This window comes from Hyperolius riggenbachi, chromosome 12 (genome assembly GCF_040937935.1).
Source record: "Hyperolius riggenbachi isolate aHypRig1 chromosome 12, aHypRig1.pri, whole genome shotgun sequence".
NCBI classification, from domain to species: domain Eukaryota; kingdom Metazoa; phylum Chordata; class Amphibia; order Anura; family Hyperoliidae; genus Hyperolius; species Hyperolius riggenbachi.
This window is the reverse complement of record NC_090657.1, coordinates 75,585,119-75,605,517: the sequence shown is the minus strand read 5'-3', so window position 1 is coordinate 75,605,517 and position 20,399 is coordinate 75,585,119. Positions and strand designations below refer to the sequence as shown.

Here is a 20,399-nt window from a genome sequence, read left to right as displayed (position 1 = left end):
AAACCACATATGTGCATTTTACATTGTGCGTTTTTTTTAAAAGCACAACTTGATGCATCATTTTCAAAAATACATGTAAAAAGCACATAATGACAAAATGGAGACGCAGAGGAATGCGTTTTCTGTAAGAAAAAAAAATGTTACTGCAATTAATTCCATTGATTAGGGAAATTAATAAAAAACCAAAACCGCAGAGTGCAGTAAACAGATGGTTTCTGCTCTGCCTAGTGTGCTCCCAGCCTCAAAATCCCAGCAGGTTGGAGTCATGATGTTCATCTGTGGATGACATGCTAATATTTCACGTAGATGCAAATTTTATGCACCCATATGGACCAATACTGCATTTGACTGGCTGATTCCAAGTTGTACACATTTACATTACAACTCAAAATGAATAGCATTCTCATCTCTATAGGTCAAAAGCTCTATTCTGTTTTCAGTGTCCCTTTAGCAGTACGGCCAGGCCCACAAGACCTACGATCACTGCTGTAGGCTATTATATTACAGTGTATGCAACATTTTACTATTAGACACCAGCCTGGCTACACAGACGCTCAAATAAAGTCCAAATGTAAAAGAAAAGCCTAGATGTACCATATACTCCCTATTTACCCTCACATATGGAATATTTAATCTATATACTTCTAATGTGAACAAAACCAGGAGAGTGTACTGGCAGCAGACTCACCATGGCGATAAACCTGCCGATAAAGCGGAAGTAGCGCAAGTGATCAGGGTTAATGTAGGAGGCGGGGTTTATCTGCAGACAGTAGTTATCTTTCCCGGCGTATTCAAACAGGCAATACATGGGATTGAGAACTTCGTGGGACAGCAGGAAGAACCACTCTCTGTGTAGGAAGAGAGGCAGCCGGAGTTAGAGACACAAAATGAGACAGAAAGACAAATAGGCACACATTACAGGGAGTCTGAAGTGAAAAAGTAAAAATAAAAACCAAAACAGATACTCATCTAAGGAGAGGGAAGGCTCTGGGTCTTATAGAGCCTTCCCGCTCCTCTCCTGGTCCCGTCACTCCTGCGCTGGCTCCCCCGTTAGCAGTCTCTGACCGATGGGTCAGAGACTGCTTTCTGCTGCCGGGGGGAACTTCGTATGTCTTTGGGAGCCCAAGTGCTCCCAAAGACAGGCCACCCCCTACTGCGCACGAGCGAGCATGGTCTCTTGCACACATTCACATGCGCAGTATGCAGCTGCCCAAGTGCTCCCAAAGACTTACGAAGCTCCCCCCAGCAGCAGAGAGCAGTATTCGACCCATTGGGGAGCCAGCGCAGGATTTGCAGAACCAGGAGAAGAACAGAAAGGCTCTATTGGACTCAGAGCCTTCCCTCTCCTTCGGTATCTGTTTTTTTGTTTTTCTCACTTCAGCCTCACTTTAACTCTGTACATTACCTTGCCACGCCTCCATAATCTAATCCCTCCTCTCCAGGGATAATGATCCACAACCTTCTCCTGAGGTCTTGCGGATTAAAGCTCATTATCTATGTGGGAAAAAAAGGGAAGAAGTATATTAAAACACTTACGTAAGCCATACACTAGTCGTTTTTCTTTCGATATCTTCGAATCTTCTTGAGGACAATACAGCAAATGATGCCCGATCAATTTTCGAGCAAAATCTATTGACATAATCGATCACACTGGACGGAAGATATTGCTTAATCGGCGATGGGCAAGGGGCGGTAGCAACATTTAATTTTGGGATGAGCAACGCGTACTGTAGGCAGCTGAGCTTACACTCGCCATTTCGCTGCTGCTCTTCCAGTGTCTTCGCTCTATAGCCGCCTGTTGCTCCTCCCTTTGTCTTCTCTCCCAGGGCGCCTGTGTCGCATAACAAACACTAGAGCCCGAACACTGAAGGCCTCTAGCAGTTGCATAAGGTGCCACGGTGCTTCTAGCGCTTGTCATGTACCACAGGCACCCATAGAGAGTAGGCACAGGGAGAAGCGCCCGGTGGTTTTGAAGAGAAACCACACAATGGTGGACATGTGAGTGTGAGCTCCACTGACTACACTCTGCATGACCTGGGAAAGGGGGGAGGGGGACTGACAGGCAGTGCGTGGCTCCAGATTTTCAAGAGATTTTATGCCGATATCTGTGTACAGTGTGTGGAGGGGATTTATCAGATTATGATCTGAGAGGGATCTATCTGTTGGCCACATTGACCAGTGTATGGCCATCTTTAGATTTGGATCATACAGTATATTGGAAAACTTGGAAGACCCAGTTTAAAGCCTGCTCAGTACCAGCATTGTGTAGCATTTAAAGTACTCCTGACCCCGACCTTAGCTACGATATTTTTAATATTTTGTTAATGGTGCTGTGCGACTAGCACACAGCACCATCCTCCCACCTCCAGCGCCCCCTGTGGCCCCCTTCTGAGATCAAATACTGTCAGGGAGGAAGTTGAAGCTCTTCCTCCCCATGCCTGTCTGGAACTCCACCCCTTCCACTCGCCGCTATAGTTCCGTATTTGTTTCACTGCACAAAGTGCGCAGGGTAGCTGCGCTGTGTGCGGGCGTGTTAATTGAGGTCGGAAGGATATCCGACCTCAGTTATCACAATCCCGCACACAGCCCAGCTCCCCTGCGCACAGCAGATCAGGGGCATAGCTAAGGGTGGGCAAGAGGGAACATATGTCCCCGGGCGCAGTGATTCAGGGACGCTCAGCAGCTGCCTGCTGACACTTCCTCGCCGCCCATATTCGACGTTCTGCTCAGTCGAAGATTACGACTGAGCAGAATCGGGGCTACAGGGAGTGCTGGAGAGGGGAGGATGGTGCTGTGTGCTAGTCGCACAGCACCAGTAACAAAAACCATACTGAAAATATCAGGGTCAAAGTCAGGTTCAGGAGTACTTTAAAGGGGCACTATGACAAAAATTATAACATTTCAAATACATATGAATCCATACATATGAAATGCACATTTGTTCCAGGGTAAAATACACTGTAAAGGACTTTACTTCTGTGTAGCTGTCGCTTGCCGCAGGTGTTTTTAATCTGATCGTTCTTACCGGTTACCGAATTTTGATAGCACTCCCTGCCAAAGATGTGGGACAGCCAGCCTACTTGCTCGCACCCAATTGTGGCAGTTGTAATCAGCATCTGTCATTCAAGTAAGTGCTTTTGAAAGTAAAGAAAACCCTAAGAATTCCCTCACGAGGAGATGGACTAGTTCAAAACCTGTCAGTCAAATAAAAAACATTTAGGCCAGGGGTCCACTGAGTGCAGCATTCGCTAAAGCACAAGGGCTTTGTGTACTGATTTTAGCCACCCTTTACAGCGCGATTTCAGCAATTGCAAGCGCTGTACAAGCTACTGCCTGTGATTGTACAGCACTTGTGATTTTTGTTTATTTAAATAAAGTTTAACCGGCTCGGGACTGTCAATAGGTACAACTACGCTGCACTTGTGGCTGCCTACGCTTGATCAAATGGTCAAAGCCTGTTCACACTTAAGCATTAGAAAATTCCAGGCATGTTAGGGTTGTTGACACATGGGCATTTCAGAACGCCTCCAGTTGCTTTACCAAGCAGATTTACTGCACACATTTACACCTAAGCACCTTTCTGCCTCTTTGAAATGCTTCAGAATACTGGCAATGCTTGGCATTTTATTCAGTGCCTATGTGGGATCCGGCCAGGAGGGCGCACTCACATTAACTCACACTACATTATATAAGAGTGAAGCTGTAGCGGCGGATTAAAGCATAAGTCGTGTTTGGGCTAATATGAGCCTGCTCCTTACACAATGGCTATCATTCATAAAGCATTCCCGCATGCGGAAATGCTGAAAACAGCCAACTTTACCGAAAACATAGCAAGATCTAGGCTCTTTCCGCATGAAAAGCTGACATTACCGAGCAGAGCGATAAATCACCACCTTGTGCGGTGATTATCATAACAAATGTAACAAAATGTTAATTTATAAAGATTTACGCAAGCGGTATAAGGACGGTAAATACCGATCCCTTGGATGTGGCGATAACAATGTTATATTAATGGAGACACAGACCACCCAGGCAGCTGCAGTAGAGCGGAACACGGAGAAATGTATCAACTCGGCTGCTTCCTGCATTTCCGCAAGCCTACCGCCTGCCTACCGCCAGCCTAGTTCGGGAAATCTCTGCACTGCTTTCGCAACTGGCAACATTTTTATGAATGAGCAGCCAGAAGTCTAAAACACCGACAGCGGTGTTTTCCCACATGGATTTACTTTACCAACCACACTTTTATGAATGATAGCCAATGTCTCCAATCTACATTAGCATCACTGCTATTAAAAAGATTTCATCACAGCTATATGAGTTACACAGTGCTCATTAATGACAAACAACCACATCTATTTCAATATTCTCATTAAAGCACACCTGAACTAAAAATAAAGTAGATAATTGTATGGTGGCAGTAATCTATACAACTCTCCTGGTGACTTATGATTCCTATTTTCATTACATTGTGGCTGTGAGGTATGCACAGCAGCCATATCAGTGTGGCACAAAACCTGCTACTTTCAGCTCCTAAAAAAATTACCTGTTCTGGCCGGGGGGTGGGCCGCAGCAACGAAGTCGGAGGTTTCTGAAGAGTTATAGTAAACTTTGGAAACATGGCTGCGGCTCTACAGCCCAGGAGGGGGGAAGAGAGTCACCTGTGACCTGAAGACGTTGGATTAGGGATTTAACCTTGTGACCCCCCCCCCCCCCCCCCCAATCTGTCTTCTTTAACCTCTTGCGGATGGCAGCGAATGGGAGCTGCTGTTCCTGCAGGGCATAGATTTCATTCACTCTCGCTGCCTGGTCTGATCACTCTCACCGTTCGTGCCACTTGCTCACACGCCAGTCTCTCGTCGCTGTAGCCCGATCACTCTGCTTTCATTGACTCCTGACCCGGTGATCACAGCTCAGCTTTTGGACAAAAAAAAAAAAAAAAAAGTCTGTGGGTCCATAAGGGCACAGACTAACCAGCAAGCTCATGGTGACCCAGAACTCATTGGGGTGTGTAAGGGACTACAATGGTCCTAAAAGCCCCCTTACTAAGATGTTAAGAAAAACAAAAGTTTGCTTTCCTAAAACAGAAAGAATTTGCGATAATTCAGGTTGGAGTGAGCTTGAGATTTCTCCCAGGCACCACTGCTGAATATATGCAAATTAACCATTGTACCCTTAGAAGCTAAACACACCTCCAGAACCGCTGGAATGCAATGATGTGTCAGCTTGTAAATATGTACAGAGCCATAATAATCCAACATGCATACAGACTGTTTCAGATTGTTTGATCCTCATCAGTGCATGGCATGGATTAATTTGGCTCTATGGAGTAGGGCTTGTAAATCCGAGAGGCACAGACTAACCAGCAAGCTCATGGTGACCCAGAACTCATTGGGGTGTGTAAGGGACTACAATGGTCCTAAAAGCCCCCTTACTAAGATGTTAAGAAAAACAAAAGAGACACTCAGTCTGAAAGTGGTTGTCATGACAGGCTCTGTCATTTTTAGCTTATATTTCTTTTCGTTGGGAGCTGAGTGAACAAGATTTATCACACTGACATGCCTACTGTGCAAAATTCAGAGATCATCTTTAAACCTTTAAAGTGAAAACAAGAATATGAGACAACAGGTGAACTTTCTGCAAAGTTATGTCTAGTATTGGTGTTCGAATTCAGCATAGTCAATTCATAACACCCGATGCTTCCTCCTTCCAAACCCCTTGACCCTGTCCGCTTCCTTGGTGCTGAACTGTGGCATTTGGGAGTGTTCATGTGTGTTAAATTGGCTGCGAATTTGAGCACCATCACTATACAAGGCAGTTACAGCACTGCAGAAAGTTTTGGTGTAGTGATGACACAAACCTGCTGAAAAGAGTCTTCAAACAAGGTTTTTCTGTTAACGGTGATCTTGATGTGCTGCGGCATAAATAGTTGCTGAAAAAAAGAAATGCATTTGAATGAAACAGGTTTTCTGTGAATAACATACAACATTTATAGTATGGTATGGCAAAAATATGGCCAAATTGTACACACACTAATAGGGACCGGCTCGGCCAAGTGTAAATGTGTGAGGTTGCAGAAAGATCTGGAACACAATTTATGGTAACAGCGATGCGCAAGCCAATGTTCTCCACCTCCCCCCCCCCCCCCTCCCCAATGGAAGCAGCTCCCTCATCTACTGTGCTGTAGTCCCTCCTCCCTTCTCCATAGAAACAGTCTCCCTCCATTGTCTGAAGTTGTGGGACACATCTGTACCAGGTAACTGATATTGCTTAAAAGTAAATAAATATGGCAGCCTTCATATACCTCTCATCCATGCAATGTAGCTTGGAATTGAGCCAATCAGGTGCACTACCCGCCATTTTGGATTCACATGGCACAATTATTAGCATATCATTGGCAATCTCTATTTGGGACTTTCTAATACATAAAAAAATCTTACAGATGTTGCATGTGTCATATTTTAACCCTTAGACTGCCGCCGCCTTTAGAGGTTTCAGAATTGCCGTCACTATCTGCCTCTGATGTCCAAAAAAAGTTTTCCTCCAAAACTACTTCTGCACAAAAATATCAGGCCCCATAGATATTCCAGGCTGATCATTGTTGAACTCACATTATTAGTCAAAATTCCAGAGTAAAATGAGCCATAAACGACAATTCTCCTATGTTGCTGTCACTTACATTAAGTAGTAGAAATCTGACATTACCGACAGATTTTGAGTTAGTCCATCTCTTCATGGGGGATTCTCAGCATGGCCTTTATTCTTTATAAAGACATTCCCAGAAAATGACTATTACAAAGATGCTGGTCAGCCTGCCTGCTCACTGCACACTATTTTGGCAGTTAAATGGAGCAACTGCGATTCACTAAAAGCTTTTAAAAATAAAGAAAACCCTAAGAATCCCCTATGAGAAGATGGGCTAGTCCAAAATCTGTCGGTAATGTCATTTTTCTACTACTTACTGTAAGTGACAGCAACATAGGAGAAAAGTAATTTATGGCTCATTTTACTCTGGGAGAAATGTACTTCTTATTTGTATGTGTTTTATATTTTAAGATTTTCGCGAAAGTTCCTCTTTAATAACAATCTTAATCTGGAAAACTTGTCAACAGGCACACTTGTAACATAATGTATACCATATGTTGTTGTAACTCAGCATTTCTTCTTTGCTCTAAAAGATTATTCACTGCATAAATTCTACTACCACAAGAAAAAAAAATTGTAGAAGAACAGCATTCAAACAGTTAAACACAGCATTTGTTCTTCAGTGGAAAGCTCCTTGCATTCTGGCCGCATCCGAAGAGGAGATAACATTATCTCGTTTACATTTCTTCGATAGATACAGTGGAGTAGGGGCCACGGTTGCAGGGCCCACTTGTCCTCTCCCAACGTGCTGCGTGGGGGGGAGAGGAGGCACAGCGGCGGGCGCACAAGCAGTGACTGAGGGGGGTCATCACATACTCACAATTGTTGTGATCCGGGGACGCATGTACTACCGACTTCTTCCTATCCTGCGTTCCATCCCGTAGTAACAGCGCTGTTACTGTGAGATGGAAAGTAGGAACAGGAAGGAGTAAGTTCATGCAGCGCATGGCTCCCTGCAATGTATTTGATAACTCCCTCAACAACTGCTTGTGCGCCTGCCGATGCATCCCTATACTGGGGCAGCTAGCTCTGGCTACCTAATACTGGGGACACGTATAGCTGGCTATCTATACTAGGCGCATATATAGCTGGCTACCTATAATGGGGCACCTATTCCTGGCTAACTATACCGGGCGCACCTATTCCTGGCTACCTAAACTGGGAGCACCTATTCCTGGCTACCTAAACTGGGGGCACCTATTCCTGGCTACCTAAACTGGGGGCACCTATTCCTGGCTACCTATACTGCGGGCACCGATTCCTGGCTACCTATACTGGAGGCATCTATTCCTGGGCAACTATTCCTGGGTACCTATACTGGAGGCACCTATTCCTGTGCACCTATTCCTGGGTACCTATACTGGAGGCACCTATTCCTGGCCACCTATATACTGGGGGCACCTATTCCTGGCTACCTATACTGGAGGCATCTATTCCTGGGCACCTATTCCTGGGTACCTATACTGGAGGCACCTATTCCTGGCCACCTATATACTGGGGGCACCTATTCCTGGCTACCTATACTGGAGGCACCTATTCCTGGCTACCTAAACTGGGGGCACCTATTCCTGGCTACCTATACTGGAGGCATCTATTCCTGGGCACCTATTCCTGGCTACCTATACTGGAGGCACCTATTCCTGGCCACCTATATACTGGGGGCACTTATTCCTGGCTACCTATACTGGAGGCACCTATTCCTGGCCACCTATATACTGGGGGCACCTATTCCTGGCTACCTGTACTTGAGGCACCTATTCCTGGCCACCTATATATTGGGGGCACCTTTTCCTGGATAGACTGAGAAGACATAGAAGACAGCGCCACCATCAGCACTGAATAGCTTTGCTCTGAGTGTTTGTACTTACTTGACACCAGAAGCGGAAGTACTGCACCTTTGCCTTAAAATCTCGCACATACGCGATCTGTGGACCATTGTCACTGCATAGAAACAAGGACAAAGTGATGAGTCATGGAAACTATAACTTCCTGCCAAGAAAATCATTCCAAATTAATTGCAATTTTGGCAGTGCAGGGAACTGTGCAGAAAAGACAGTAACTTAAAAGGCATTGGGGAACACGAACATGTTCCAAAGCCAACGAAAGACGTATGAAACATTCAGGCAACAATAGTCTAATGTGTGCTCATGGCTTAAAGTGAACCAAGCACCATTTTTAGCACCCAGGGCATCTCAATAGCACATTAAATATGCAATGTCAACAATGTGGCTCATTAATGAAAAAAACAATCAATTTTACATCCTTTTTACATTTAAAAGTATAGCAGTGTGTTTCACTCTACTTCCGAGGCCTGCCTGACCGCAGAAGTTTCAGGCAAATAAGGACTGATAATTATTAGAGCAAAGAAAAGCTTTTATCAGCAGGACGTGGGTAGATAGTACATCGTGCTTCAAAGAATTTCAAGAAGTCACAGATGCCATCTTCACACCTTCCCCTGGCCAAATAATGGGCAGCTAGAAAAGGAAGGGGGGGGGGGGTACATGGCAGCTCCTATAGCTATTAGAAGCCAGGAGAAAAAAAGTGGTGCTTGGTACCTTTTAAAGTGGCTGGATAGTGTATTGCTTAAGGGCACCACCTTTGTCATGGGAGACCAGGGTTCAGAATCCTGGCTAGGATCAGTACTTATTCAGTAAGAAGTTCAAGACAAGACTCCCTAACACTGCAGGATGGCCTCCTGAGTGTGTCCCAGCGGCTGCAGCTCTTGAGCTCTTTGAGTCCAACAGGAGAAAAGCGCTATACAAATGTTAAGATTCTTATTAATACATTTTTTTTCAGATTGGAGTCTTTGATTAACAATAATTTTTTCCTTTGCCACGGTCAATGTTTGGATTTTCTGAACAATTTTGTACAAAATCTATAGGAACTTTCAATGTGAGTGACGGTTATAGTTTATTGTGTACACAGCTTAACCTCCTCAGCGATAATCATGAGTTCAGCTCGGGGTGAACAAAAACATGCCAGAAACAGTATCCCCAAGCTGAACTCTTGGTAGTCGCTGGGAGGTCTATGCAGAGCAATGCGCGCAGCGGGCGTTTTAACCAGGGCTGTGAAGTCGGTCCAAAAATCCACCGACTCCGACTCCTCAGTTTAGAATTCCACCGACTCCGACTCCACGACTCCGACTCCTCTAATTTGCATATTACAATTTTGTTGATTAAAAGTATGTAACATGAAATTCGTCTCTTAACTGCCAACGCTTAGGAATTTTACAATACAACTGAAGTGAGAAGGATATGTAGACTACTATATTTATTCCCTTTAGACTAAAACTAGTCCTTGGTAAGAGTACTTGTAAAAGGTACAACCGGAACAAAGAACATCTATCAAGTGTGGGTGCATGTAAGAATGATGTACAGGTACTCTGCAGGGGAATGAGGAGATTGTAAACAGACAACACCTCTGTGTTCAATGTGCACAGCATTCTCAGTGGATTCCCTGCAGCTCTGTGGGGAGTGCATATGTAGAGTATAGTACTACTGTGTAACAAAGTAAACCTGAGACAGATGAAATTAAAGTTTTATACATACCTGGGGCTTCCTCCAGGCGCCTTCAGGATAATCAGTCCCTCGTTGTCCTCCTCCACCACCTGGATCTTCTGCTATGAGTCCAGGTACTTGAGTCAGTCAAGCGTAGTGCGCATGCACACACTCCGCCGCCAGGAGCATACTACACCTGTGCAGCACTATTGCGCAGGTGCAGAATGTTCCTGGCTGTGGGAGTGGCATGCGGCCGGACAGCGCTGACTGGCTGAATTACCAGGACTCATAGCAGCAGAAGATCCGGGTGGTGGAGGACAGTGAGGGACTGATTAGCCTGAAGGAGGGCTGGAGGAAGCCCCAGGTATGTATAAAACTTTACTTTTCATCCGTCTCAGTTACCCTTTAATTTGTAGTCACCAAACCAAATTTAAATAACATATCAAATTATTTTATTTCATCAGCAAAGGGAGTGCATACATTTGCATAAATCATCAACAATGCAGAATTATTTCCATCTCGTTGACCATCTCTATTAGTGACATAGCTACACATCAGGCTTTATTCTTACAGCATAGATGTTATTTAGTATATATAAGAGATTCCAGTGTATACATCATATATACAGTCACAATCAGATATGTATATCTGACCTTAAAAATACGGGGACTGCTTTATTGAAGCAGCACAAGTAACTAATTTTGATTGGTTTATTTCATTTTTGTGGACTAAACACAGCTATTACTGTATATATACTGTATATATACATTATTTTTAATGACTATTATCTGAGAAATAGAACATTTTATCATATTTTCTATTTTAATTACAGTTACAAATTCATTAGGAGTCGGAGTCGGTGCATTTTTTCCCGACTCCGGGCACCCAAAATTGCCCGACTCCACGACTCCGACTCCACGACTCCACAGCCCTGGTTTTAACTCACCTCCCGGGGGATCGCAACGTTGGCCGCTATTCTTTTTCCTCTCCTCCGAGGCTCTGCTTCCCCCTGGTGAGATCGCAGTCTGTCGTCATGACAACAGCCGGCAATCTCACTATAGGGTTACAGCGCCGCCCAGAGGACAAAGGGAAAACCACAGCGTTGGATCCCAGGGAGGTGAGTGAGTGCTGGGCTGCTCCAGAAGTCCCTAGCAACATGATTTTTTTCCAGATTTTAAGATCTAAAAGCATGCAATAAATTGCACAACGTTTAGACCCTAAAATTCGGAAAGAATCATAACTACTTTCCTAAGTAGTGGAAAGCCTCTGGATGCTCCAGAGCCTTCCTAGATCCATGTGGCCGTGCTCCCGTTCCTAAGCAAGTGCTATTGTAATAGTCTGAGTAGGGTCTGCACATATACAGAGCATGAAGCTGCCCATGCATGGATTTTCCTATGTGCACAAGTGGCTTTGTGCTACTGGGCGTGTGCAAACAGTACTTATGCATGTGCAGTATGGTCGTGTTCATACACAAACAGGAGTACGGCCATGGAAACATATTTGACAAGCCCTCGTCAAATATGCTTAAAGGGAGCCAACGCTGGAACGGTGGGCCACAGAACGATCAGGAGCTTTCTTCTACTGAGGTAAGCATCTTAATTTATTTTTAATTCCTGCTTCAGGTACAATATAACCGTAACCGATCCTTCTTTAGTTTAAAAACAAATGCTCATCACTGCCACCATCTACATTAAATATATAAATCCTGAGTAGTAACTGAGGTAAGTGCAGAAGATTATCATTGCTAAAGACCATTTGTGATCATCTTGTACAAAAGTCTAGTGGCATGTCCCACCCTGAGGTCATTCAGCAATCACGATAAATCACTTGACAAACAAACGCCTTTATCTTCCTGCACCATATGACAGCCAGCAGTAGTGATGTCACGTTGTACAGGCGCTTGCAGGGAAAATTCAAAAGGACGCCGGACACAGGAAGAGGCCAGAAGTCAAGTCTATTCATTCTTAGCGGGGGCCATCTCGGTGCAGGGTGAAGCCGAAAAACTGCTCACTGCTCCTGCACAAACTCCATGCCCACACCGATTACTATTCCCCCTCCGAGTTGTAGCAACCCGGGAGGACACGTAATCCAAGCATTGGCTGTTGCCGGCTGCTGAATTACTTTTTGTTTTTACTAATTTGTGTGGCGCCCGGCTGAAACTCTGGACGCCCAAATCAGGCCTGCAATGCTGGCACCGAAACGATCCACGCAGCGCTGCACCGAAATCAGCTGGTTCACAGGAGTCACGCTAGCGTGACAGGTGAGCTTGCAAAAAGCATGACAGGCCCGCGGGGTTGGTTAGTTCACATACACTCAGTCATCGAGACATTGAGCGCCAAGCCCTTGCGTTCGAGATCTTCTAGCCAGCCCGATCGATCCTTACGATTGAGTTTGGTTGGAAATGTATTATTTATTTACAGAGGCGCTGAGCTTTTCAACAGACCTATCTGAGTTTTATGCTTCGTTTCTATTGCCTGATGAAGCGAGAAATGCCCACGAAACGCGTTGCACTTTCTGTAGTATAAAAATACATTTTTGTTGTTTTGAATATACACAACACTCGTGTGTGTGTGTGTGTGTGTGTGTCTGCTTGGAGGAGGTAAGTCCACTTCTGCCTCCTCTCATTTTAAATGTTTTAGAATATGTTATCCTTTTGGTGCCTGTTTGCTTATAAAGGAAATTTATTGTTGCGGCATCGATATCTGACAGATTTGATCATCATGAAATGCTTTGTCAACACTATGGAGACCAGAAAGTAGTACATTCAGTAACAAGGTTGACCAAGAGAAAAGAGTGTTGGTAAGACAGCCGAGCATTGCACTCCTACTTACAGTGCTGACTTCCCAGTCCGGGGATCGATGTATGTGGTGGTTCTCCTATTGTGGTCCACAAAATATGGGCTACCATCCACTGTAAATCTCATTTCCCATCCCTCTGGCAATGGCTTTTCATTTAGTTGCCTGCAGGACAAAAGGAGAAACAGTAATCAGCATATTCCACTGTCTCACAATGCTGCAATGTTCTACGTGGGAATATATATGTGTTACATTTCCAAACCAGGCAGGATATATATGCTCTCAAGGGGAACCCGAGGTGAGAGGGATATGGAGGTTGACATATTTATTTCCTTTTAAACAAGACCAATTGCCTGGCAGTTGTCTTGATCCTGTGTCTCTAATACTTTTAGCCATAGACAGTGAATGTGCATGCAGCAGATCAGGCACTCTGACTCGGCTGACTCAGGTATTACCGGATTAGTCATATGCTTGTTCCAGAGTTTTGATTTAAACACTACTTATGGTAGAGATCAACAGGGCTGCCAGGAACTGGCATCGTTTACAAGGAAGTAAATATGGCAGCCTCCATATCCCTCTCTCACCTCAGGTTCCCTTTAACCACTTCGCTTCCCTGGGTTTTACCCCATTCCTGACAATTTTGACGCTTAAGCTGTGTCAATATATATATACTGTATATTCTGGTGTATAAGACTAGTTTTTAACCTTTGAACATCATCTGAAAAGTCAGGGGTCATCTTATCCGCCGGGTGTCATTGATGCCGGGTGATACGCCCTATCCTGTTACCGCCTCTCAGATCTCGCTGTAGTGAAGCGGCGCAGGCGCACATGTGCGAGATCTGAGAGGCAGAGGAGGTAAATAGGATACAAGAGTGGGCCAGACAGGTGAAAGAGGAGTGTTTTATGGGTACAGCGCAATCTATTCTTCCATATCGCTCTGATAAACAGGTAGACAGGGAGAGCTGACCAATCCACTTAGGGAGAGTTAACCAATCCAACCAGTCAATTGCCTATATACTGTTATATACTGGGTACCACATACAGTACAGCTCCAGTATCTGTTCATACATAGCACCAGTATATGTTTTTTTTTTTTATTTGGCGTGTGTTGGAAGAGGAGTGGTCTTGTACAGTGAGTATATCCCAAACACTCTATTTTAACTGGAAAAGATGGGGTGTCGTTTTATATGGCGGAATATACGGTATTTTGTTTTTTCAGGACAACGTAGGCTTTCTCTGGGTAGTATTCTTTCCTAAATGTATTCTATTTGTAACCATTTTACAGAGGACATAAGTGCATGATTGTGCACAGAACATGCCTCTTTGTCCTCTTAAGATTTAAAAAACCTGGTTCTCTTTAAAGAGACTCTGTAACATTAAAAAACGCCCCTGGGGGGTACTCACCTCGGGTGGGGGAAGCCTCAGGATCCTAATGAGGCTTCCCACGCCGTCCTCTGTCCCACGGGGGTCTCGCTGCAGCCCTCCGAATAGCCGGCGACAGACCCGACTGTGACTTTAATATTTACCTTTGCTGGCTCCAGCGGGGGCGCTGTGGCTGCTGTCGGCTCCGAAGTAAACGGAAATACCCGATCTCAGTCGGGTCCGCTCTACTGCGCAGGCGCCGGAGACTTGCGCCTGCGCAGTAGAGCGGACCCGACGGCGATCAGGTATTTCCGCCTACTTCGGAGCCGACAGCCGTCAGAGCGCCTGCGCTGGAGCCGGGAAGGTAAATAATGACGTCACCGCTGTACGGAGGGCTGCAGCGAGACCCCCGAGGGACGGAGGACGGCGTGGGAAGCCTCATTAGGATCCTGAGGCTTCCCCCACCCGAGGTGAGTACCCCCCCAGGGGACGTTTTCACGTTACAGTTCCTCTTTAATCCATTACTAGTTGGGCATGTAGCGGACCATTATCTCTAGACTGTTCATCTGTAGGGATTGGATCTGATCGCTAGGAAGATAATTCCGTGGCCCCAATACAGTACTACAGTACAGATGCATCGCTAGGCAATGGCAGAGCAATACATCTGTACAGCATTGGGGCAATGAACTGTCACTCTAGTGATAGCATCCAATCGTTACAGGGGCTGTCCTTAGAGATGTGCACACATCTTAAGGCCAAGTACAGGTAAAACTTAGGAAAGGTCGGCAACTACTAACAGGGCATCCAGCGTTGGAATGCAGAGACCGTGAGAACGGGAAGGCTCTATAGGACTCAGAGCCTTCCGTCTCCTTAGGTATCTGGTTTTTTTTTTTAAATACGCTTTAGACTCCCTTTAAATCTCATGAGATGCCTTATCTCACTGTTTTTAGCAGATATAGTCACGGTTTACTTTTCAGGAAACCTGACTGAATTCGCAAGCTTTCCACAAGCTCCTCCTCTTAAATAAAGACTCAGTTTTTAACTCTTGCTGCACTGGAAAAAAGGGACTCCAGAGAATTTCTTACAAGGGCTGGTATTATATTTTAGGTACACTTTTTTTTTTCTTTTAATCGTTCACTTACCCCTGATTTCTTGGATCTTCCCACTGCGTTGTCCGTGTGGTGTGATTGACAAAATACACCCTGCCATTCGCATCTGTTCTCTTTTCTAGGAAAATAAAAGAAAAAAAATTATCACAAAATGAGTTTGGCGCGGCTGTAGCTGCAATGCTATAGTCTGCGGCCTGCGCAATTTGGGGTTCTGGCGATCGCTGGACCCTAAATTACTTCTCCCTCTGAGTTGGTACGACTCAGAGGGGGAATAGTATTTAACACTGTGGGGGATTTCAGCGACAGAAGGGTGAGCCGTCATTCAGCTTGCCCGACAAAATTGACCGGTGCCGAAATTAAATAAACGCGCAGAATACAAATAAATTCAGCAGAACTTACCCCATCCAACAGGCAATGGACCCAGGGGGTCATACTCCTTGCTCTGGTTTGAATAATCCTGGTTCTACCCAAAAAAATAAAAAAAAGATGTTACTTTAAGCAGCAAGGAGAGAGATGACATTACAGCAGCATTGCAGACTCTACATAGTCTTTCCTATGACTGATCGGTGGTGCTCACCCCATAGATGAAGCGCTGGTTGAACTGTTGCATCGCTCCCTGCAGCTGGTTACGTTGTAGCTGCCATTGTTCATAGTTTCGGACAGATTCAAGGGTGGGCCGCTGCCACGTGGTGGTCCGTGTGATGTGGTCCACATAGTAGATCCGCCCCAGCTGATCCACACGACGCTCCCACCTGGAGGAGAAATGGTGTTGAATTTGTTACTCATTATAGAATGCATTTAGTCCTTTCCACTCCTGTGTTGGACCATGTGCAACATTGACCTTTTCCCATTCAGTTCCAATGTCGGACATAGGCATAAGGAAAAACATGGCTGCCACTAGAGGCATGGAGGGCTCCCTGCTGCCTGCACCATTACCGGATCTAGTCTGGCATGGAGGGCTCCCTGCACCATTACTGGATCTAGTCTGGCATAGAGGGCTCCCTGCACCATTACTGGATCTAGTCTGGCATGGAGGGCTCCCTGCTGCCTGCACCATTACCGGATCTAGTCTGGCACGGCGGGCTCCCTGCACCATTACCAGATCTAGTCTGGAACGGCCGCTCCCTGCTGCCTGCACCATTACCGGATCTAGTCTGGCATGGCAGGCTCCCTGCTGCCTGCACCATTACCGGATCTAGTCTGGCACGGCGGGCTCCCTGCTGCCTGCACCATTACCGGATCTAGTCTGGCACAGCGGGCTCCCTGCACCATTACCAGATCTAGTCTGGAACGGCCGCTCCCTGCACCATTACCGGATCTAGTCTGGCACGGCGGGCTCCCTGCACCATTACTAGATCTAGTCTGGAACGGCCGCTCCCTGCTGCCTGCACCATTACCGGATCTAGTCTGGCATGGCAGGCTCCCTGCTGCCTGCACCATTACCGGATCTAGTCTGGCACGGCGGGCTCCCTGCTGCCTGCACCATTACTGGATCTAGTCTGGCATGGCGGGCTCCCTTTACCATTACCAGATCTAGTCTGGAACGGCCGCTCCCTGCTGCCTGCACTATTACCGGATCTAGTCTGGCATGGCAGGCTCCCTGCTGGCTGCACCATTACCGGATCTAGTCTGGCACGGCGGGCTCCCTGCTGCCTGCACCATTACCGGATCTAGTCTGGCACGGCGGGCTCCCTGCTGCCTGCACCATTACTGGATCAAGTCTGGCATGGAGGGCTCCCTGCTGCCTGCACCATTACCGGATCTAGTCTGGAATGACCGGCTCCCTGATGTCTGCACCAATACCGATCTAGTCTGGCACAGCGGGCTCCCTGCTGCCTGCACCATTACCGGATCTGGTCTGGCATGGAGGGCTCCCTGCTGCCTGCACCATTACTGGATCTAGTCTGACATGGAGGGCTCCCTGCTGCCTGCACCATTACTGGATCTAGTCTGACATGGAGGGCTCCCTGCTGCCTGCACCATTACCGGATCTAGTCTGGCACAGCGGGCTCCCTGCTGCCTGCACCATTACTGGATCTAGTCTGACATGGAGGGCTCCCTGCTGCCTGTACCATTACTGGATCTAGTCTGGCATGGAGGGCTCCCTGCTGCCTGTACCATTACTGGATCTAGTTTGGCATGGAGGGCTCTATGCACCATTACTGGATCTAGTCTGGCATGGAGGGCTCCCTGCACCATTACCGGATCTAGTCTGGCACGTCGGGCTTCCTGCTGCCTGCACCATTACCGGATCTAGTCTGGCACGGCGGGCTCCCTGCACCATTACCGGATCTAGTCTGGCACAGCAGGCTCCCTACTCCCTGCACCATTACCGGATCTAGTCTGGCACAGCAGGCTCCCTGCTGCCTGCACCATTACTGGATCTAGTCTGGCATGGAGGGCTCCCTGCTGCCTGTACCATTACCGGATCTAGTCTGACATGGAGGGCTCCCTGCTGCCTGCACCATTACTGGATCTAGTCTGACATGGAGGGCTCCCTGCTGCCTGTACCATTACTGGATCTGTTCTGGCATGGAGGGCTCCCTGCTGCCTGCACCATTACCGGATCTAGTCTGACATGGAGGGCTCCCTGCTGCCTGCACCATTACTGGATCTGGTCTGACATGGAGGGCTCCTGCTGCCTGTACCATTACCGGATCTAGTCTGACATGGAGGGCTCCCTGCTGCCTGCACCATTACTGGATCTAGTCTGACATGGAGGGCTCCCTGCTGCCTGTACCATTACTGGATCTGTTCTGGCATGGAGGGCTCCCTGCTGCCTGCACCATTACCGGATCTAGTCTGACATGGAGGGCTCCCTGCTGCCTGTACCATTACTGGATCTAGTCTGGCATGGAGGGCTCCTTGCTGCCTGCACCATTACTGGATCTGGTCTGGCATGGAGGGCTCCCTGCTGCCTGTACCATTACTGGATCTGGCATGGAGGGCTCCCTGCTGCCTGTACCATTACTGGATCTGGTCTGGCATGGAGGGCTCCCTGCTGCCTGCACCATTACCGGATCTGGCATGGAGGGCTCCCTGCTGCCTGCACCATTACTGGATCTAGTCTGACATGGAGGGCTCCCTGCTGCCTGCACCATTACTGGATCTAGTCTGACATGGAGGGCTCCCTGCTGCCTGCACCATTACTGGATCTAGTCTGGCATGGAGGGCTCCCTGCTGCCTGCACCATTACTGGATCTAGTCTGACATGGAGGGCTCCCTGCTGCCTGTACCATTACTGGATCTAGTCTGGCATGGAGGGCTCCCTGCTGCCTGCACCATTACTGGATCTGGTCTGACATGGAGGGCTCCCTGCTGCCTGCACCATTACTGGATCTAGTCTGGCATGGAGGGCTCCCTGCTGCCTGCACCATTACTGGATCTGGTCTGACATGGAGGGCTCCCTGCTGCCTGTACCATTACCGGATCTAGTCTGGCATGGAGGGCTCCCTGCTGCCTGTACCATTACTGGATCTGGCATGGAGGGCTGCCTGCACCACTACCAGATCTAGTCTGGCACGGCAGGCTCCCTGCTGCCTGCCCCATTACTGGATCTAGTCTGGAACTGCGCCAGGCTACTGCGCCAGAGCCCCATGCTCTGCTGCTATGCCATACTAAAATGAACATTATTTGGCCACATTTGGGCTCCCCTCTGCCTGCACCATAACCAGATCTAGTCTGGCACAGAGTCAGGCTACTCAAATCAAAGTGTTGGCTGAAGAGTGGTTTATCTGAAGCCATGCCAACATACTAAAGACCGACATCAGTCATCAGCAATCACTCAGCAGGGACGCATGGCCTTAGCTGACAGAGGAATCACTGCCCTCTGTGCATGTTCATGTGACTAAAGGGGAGTGGTTCAGACTGACTGGGATGAGCACTGTAGGTCACGGAGGAGGAGTTCTATGAACTGGTGCAGCAGCCATCTGAATTCTCTGCAAAATCGACAAATGTATGTCTGTAATGCACATAAAAGACTTTTTGTATTGTGGCTTCTGGGGGAAGTCTTAGCTCCAAGCTGGTAAGATCAAAGCACTGCTGCATAAAAAGCACCAAGACTTTTCCCATCGCCCAGGAACAGAGAAAATGATCTCATGGGTACTGCATGTACTTTAAAATAAGACAAATTTCTGTTGTACTTTCAAATAATAGATTGCCCAGCAAGCCCCTCCTAGGAGTGTGTAAGGGGATAAAAAGGACCAAAAAGCCCTGTTACTAAAATGCTATGCAACACAGAAATTTGCCTTCTTAAAGTGTACCCGAGATGATGGAGTTTTATACATACCTGGGGCTTCCTTCAGCCCCCTCTGGCCTCCCTCACCGTCCTCCTCCATGGTCCCAGTAAATTTGGCCAGACGGCGCAGGTGTAGTGCGGCCACGGGAGGTCCCGTGTCTGGCGCAGGTGTAGTGCGGCCACGGGCGGTCCCCTGTGTCTGGCGCAGGTGTAGTGCGGCCACGGGCGGTCCCCTGTGTCTGGCGCAGGTGTAGTGCGGCCACGGGCGGTCCCCTGTGTCTGGCGCAGGTGTAGTGCGGCCACGGGCGGTCCCCTGTGTCTGGCGCAGGTGTAGTGCGGCCACGGGCGGTCCCCTGTGTCTGGCGCAGGTGTAGTGCGGCCACGGGCGGTCCCCTGTGTCTGGCGCAGGTGTAGTGTGGCCACGGGCAGTCCCGTCGCACTCCCACGGCTGGGAAAGTACTTTGCAGGCACAGAATGCTCCCGGCATCAGGAGCACAGTGGGAAATGCGCGGCCGGGCCATGCATGTGCAGTAAGCCCCGGATCCTGAAGTTATCGGGAGCCATAACATAGGAACGAGGCAACGGAGGACGACAGTGACTGATCAGCCTGAAGGAGGCTGGAGGAAGCCCTTGGTATGTATAAAACTTTTGCATTCCACCATCTCAGGTTTACTTTAAAACAGAAGGTATTTCCCATTATTCAGGTTGGATTGAGTATAGGATGTCTCCCACAATGCATCACTGATGAATTTTCATC

The 20,399-nt window shown here is 47.5% G+C and overlaps 1 protein-coding gene across 3 annotated transcripts in view; it reads right to left on the bottom strand.

The window, feature by feature from the left end:
- Positions 1-20,399, bottom strand: part of ITCH (itchy E3 ubiquitin protein ligase) — a 176,221-nt gene that overhangs the window by 24,652 nt on the left and 131,170 nt on the right. For all 3 annotated transcript variants that reach the window (XM_068262394.1, XM_068262392.1, XM_068262393.1), the window contains exons 10-17: positions 15,983-16,157; positions 15,805-15,868; positions 15,439-15,523; positions 12,971-13,099; positions 8,511-8,583; positions 5,858-5,929; positions 1,406-1,494; positions 689-848 (exon numbers count right to left, since the gene is read on the bottom strand). In XM_068262394.1, the coding sequence (XP_068118495.1) occupies positions 689-848; positions 1,406-1,494; positions 5,858-5,929; positions 8,511-8,583; positions 12,971-13,099; positions 15,439-15,523; positions 15,805-15,868; positions 15,983-16,157 (847 nt within the window). The remainder of the gene's footprint in view (positions 1-688; positions 849-1,405; positions 1,495-5,857; positions 5,930-8,510; positions 8,584-12,970; positions 13,100-15,438; positions 15,524-15,804; positions 15,869-15,982; positions 16,158-20,399) is intronic.